At 68.9% G+C, this 2981-nt stretch overlaps 1 protein-coding gene across 1 annotated transcript in view; it reads left to right on the top strand.

Annotated features, from left to right (window-relative positions):
- Positions 1–1805, top strand: part of MNEG_7689 (hypothetical protein) — a gene marked incomplete at both ends in the record, with an annotated part of 3975 nt that extends 2170 nt beyond the window's left edge. Inside the window, 4 exons of the mRNA XM_014043835.1 lie at positions 354–512; positions 719–811; positions 1112–1195; positions 1576–1805. Of these exons, the coding sequence (XP_013899289.1) occupies positions 354–512; positions 719–811; positions 1112–1195; positions 1576–1805 (566 nt within the window). The remainder of the gene's footprint in view (positions 1–353; positions 513–718; positions 812–1111; positions 1196–1575) is intronic.
- Between the last annotated feature and the right edge of the window lie 1176 nt (positions 1806–2981).

The following is a 2981-nucleotide window of genomic DNA, read 5'->3' as shown; positions in this document are numbered from 1 at the left end:
CTGCGGCGGTTGACGCGGCCGGGGATCTGAGTGATCTCGAGGGCGGGCCGAAGGGGCCGCCGCCGCAGCCGCCTCGGGCAGGCAAGGGGCCGAAGCGCCGGCGGCGGCGGCAGCAGCCGGAAGAGCAGCGGGAGGAGGAGGAGGAGGAGCAGCAGGAGCAAGAGGAGGGCCAACAGCGCAGACAAGAGGTACAGCAGCAGCAGCAGCAGCAGCAGCAGCAGCAGCAGCAGCGGCAGGACGAGGAAGGGGAGGAGGATGGGCATGACAAAGAGAACACAGCAACGGCAGGCGGCAGCCCACCGGCATCAAGAGGCGGCTCGCGGGGCCATGCAGCGGCGGTTGCGCCCCCGCAGCACGGCGGCGGCGGCGGCGGCGCGGGCGCGCGGCGCGGCGCCATCACGGGCGCGGGCGGCGGCGCGCGAGGGCGCGAGATGCGCTGGGACAGCCCGAGTCCCGCGCCTCAGCGGGCGCCGGCCGGCCCAGCGGTGGTGGCCCTGCCAGGAGGCAACACGGTGAGGGGGAATGGCACGGTGCGATCGCAGCTTCCAGCGCCAGACGCGACGCTGGAGGCATACCATCGCGCCACTCAAATCGTATGCATGCGGTTGGCAGGGTTGTGATGCCCTGGCCCCCTCCCGCCCCTGCCTCCCGGCTCTGCCTTACCGTGTGGCACCGCATCGACTCTGACCGGCCAACTTGCGCCCCTCGTGGACCCCAGGTGGCCATCAACACCAGCCCGGCCCTCAAGCGCCGCAAGGTGTGCCGCTGGACCCCCGACGAGACCGACGCCCTCGTCAACCTCACTTACGCGGTGGGCGCTAGCTCGGGGCCGTCACGCGGGGTTCTGCTGCGCTTGCAGGGCCACCGCGGCTGGGCGCGCTGGGTTTCGTGGCGACGCGTACTGGCCGGGGGTTGAAAGAGGCCCCGCCTGAAGTCGGCAGAGGCTACAATTTGCGATAGGCGCAGGCGGTGGTGTGGTTTGGGGCCTGGGTCTGTGAGCGGGCGCCTAGGCGAGCGGCTTCCAGGCGCTCCAGGTCGCCGCCTTGCCCGGCAGGCTGCTCCTTGTCTCGTTTCCCAGCCATGACCCCTGGCGCGCCCGCCCCAACCGCAGCACGGCCCCGGTAACTGGAGAACGATCCTGGATGCGGCCGGCGACCGGCTCAGGAGCCGCACGCAGGCGCGTTGCGGCTGGCGCGTGGGGGGGACCGCTGGGCGGGAGTGTCGGCATCGCTGACCAGCTGCGGCGCCTCGGAAACGAGCGCCGGGTTGAGACTGGTGGTCATCTAAGTTGCCCTTCAGTGCAAGCCACAGAGCTGCAAGCTTGGCCGATTTGCACTTGGGTGGTGTTGACGTGCATGCCTGCCTTTCCTAAGCGACCTCCCACACGCCAAGAAACACACACGCGCGCACACACATACACACTCTCTTCCCTACAAACACAACAACGCCGCAACCCCTTACACACACACAATACCTTCACACACTCATGCAACACACGCACTCATACACACCTGCACACATCAGGGCACACACACGCACACGCACAAACACGCATACACGCGCACCACCACCCAGGTCGACCTGAAGGACAAATGGCGGAACCTGGAGAACGCAGGCAAGGTGCTGCGCGACAGGCGGGAGCAGCGGGAGGCCGCGCGCGCCAACGGCTACCTGCCGGCCGAGCCGGCCGCGCCCGGCGCCGGACGCGCGAAGGGCCGCGGCGGCCGCCGCAGCGGCGGCGGCCGCTCTGGGGTGGAGGTGGAGGAGGGGATCGAGGACTCGGATGATGACTGGGACGACGGGCCGTGAGGCTTTCGTGCTTCCTGGTGCCGAGCCAAAGACAACGAGCGTGGCGGAGGGTAGTGGCGCGTCCGCGGCCGCAGCGGGGCGGCTCGCACCAGCAGCAGGCGGAGCAGGGGCGCCCCTCTTGCGCTAGTGGCGGGGCCAGGTACGAGGCGCAGCGTTTTGGTGCAAAAGCCCACACCTCGCTTCGATTGCGAGGTGCACCTGTCGTGCAGCCTGCACATCACTCATGGGCATGCTGCTGTGTGAGCAATTGACCCATTGGCACGGCCTCAAATGGCTGCATTGTAATTTCGTGAGGTGCGTGCATTACAATCCATTTAGCGGTACCGTCACTTGCCGGCCACTGCTGAAGTGAAGCAAGCAAGCCAGCAATTTTGTCACCAGGCGACCCAGGCTTTTGTTGGGCCCTGCGGATCTGCTGCAACACATGAGCAGCAGCCGCTCTTACACACAGAGAAATTCACATGCAGGGAACATGGCGCCACGCCAAATTGTGGCACAGCGGTGTTCAACGGGCTGGTGTTCAAGGGATGCACAGTACCAATTGCAATCAACCCTGCTCTGCTGCAGCACACACCCCCTTCTCCCGGCAATGTCAGGAATTGCTACATGCACAGTGACAGCTGCAGGGATGCTGCGCAGGGATGCTGGGTCCCAAAGCGCGGGCGCCGCGTGCTCCCGAGCAATGCACGTCCTTGCTGCTGGTGCGCGTGCCACACGCCCATTCGGACGGTCCAGAGGGGCTGCCTGCGTGCTTCTTTCCCCGTCCTGCGCCCCCGGCGGCGACGTCTGCGGCGGCCGCGGCGGCTACTCCCACGCGCGGGCGCGGCGGCTCTGCGGCGACGCAGCCGCGGCGCGCCCGGCGGCACCCGGGGACGTGGGCGGCGACCCAGACCCCGCGTCACCGGTCGGCGCCACGCCTCGGGGCGACACGCCAAAGCTCCGCCCGTCGATGCTCGGCAGACGCATGCCGAACGACAGCAGGCGCCCGAGCCGCGGCGCCGGCGCGCCGCCGCCGGCGCCGCCGGCGGGGACGTGCCAGCCGGCCTGCGCCGCGCGTGATGGGCTGCCGCCGGAGCCCCTGGCGCGGGGGGAGGGGGCCCTGAATGAGCCCGACCGGCCCATCCATTCGTCGACGGCGTGGCCGTAATCCCCGGACTCTGACAGCAGCATCG

Source organism: Monoraphidium neglectum, assembly GCF_000611645.1.
Source record: "Monoraphidium neglectum strain SAG 48.87 unplaced genomic scaffold scaffold01386, whole genome shotgun sequence".
NCBI classification, from domain to species: domain Eukaryota; kingdom Viridiplantae; phylum Chlorophyta; class Chlorophyceae; order Sphaeropleales; family Selenastraceae; genus Monoraphidium; species Monoraphidium neglectum.
The sequence above is the reverse complement of the archived record's forward strand: the minus strand, read 5'-3'. Positions and strand labels throughout refer to the sequence as shown.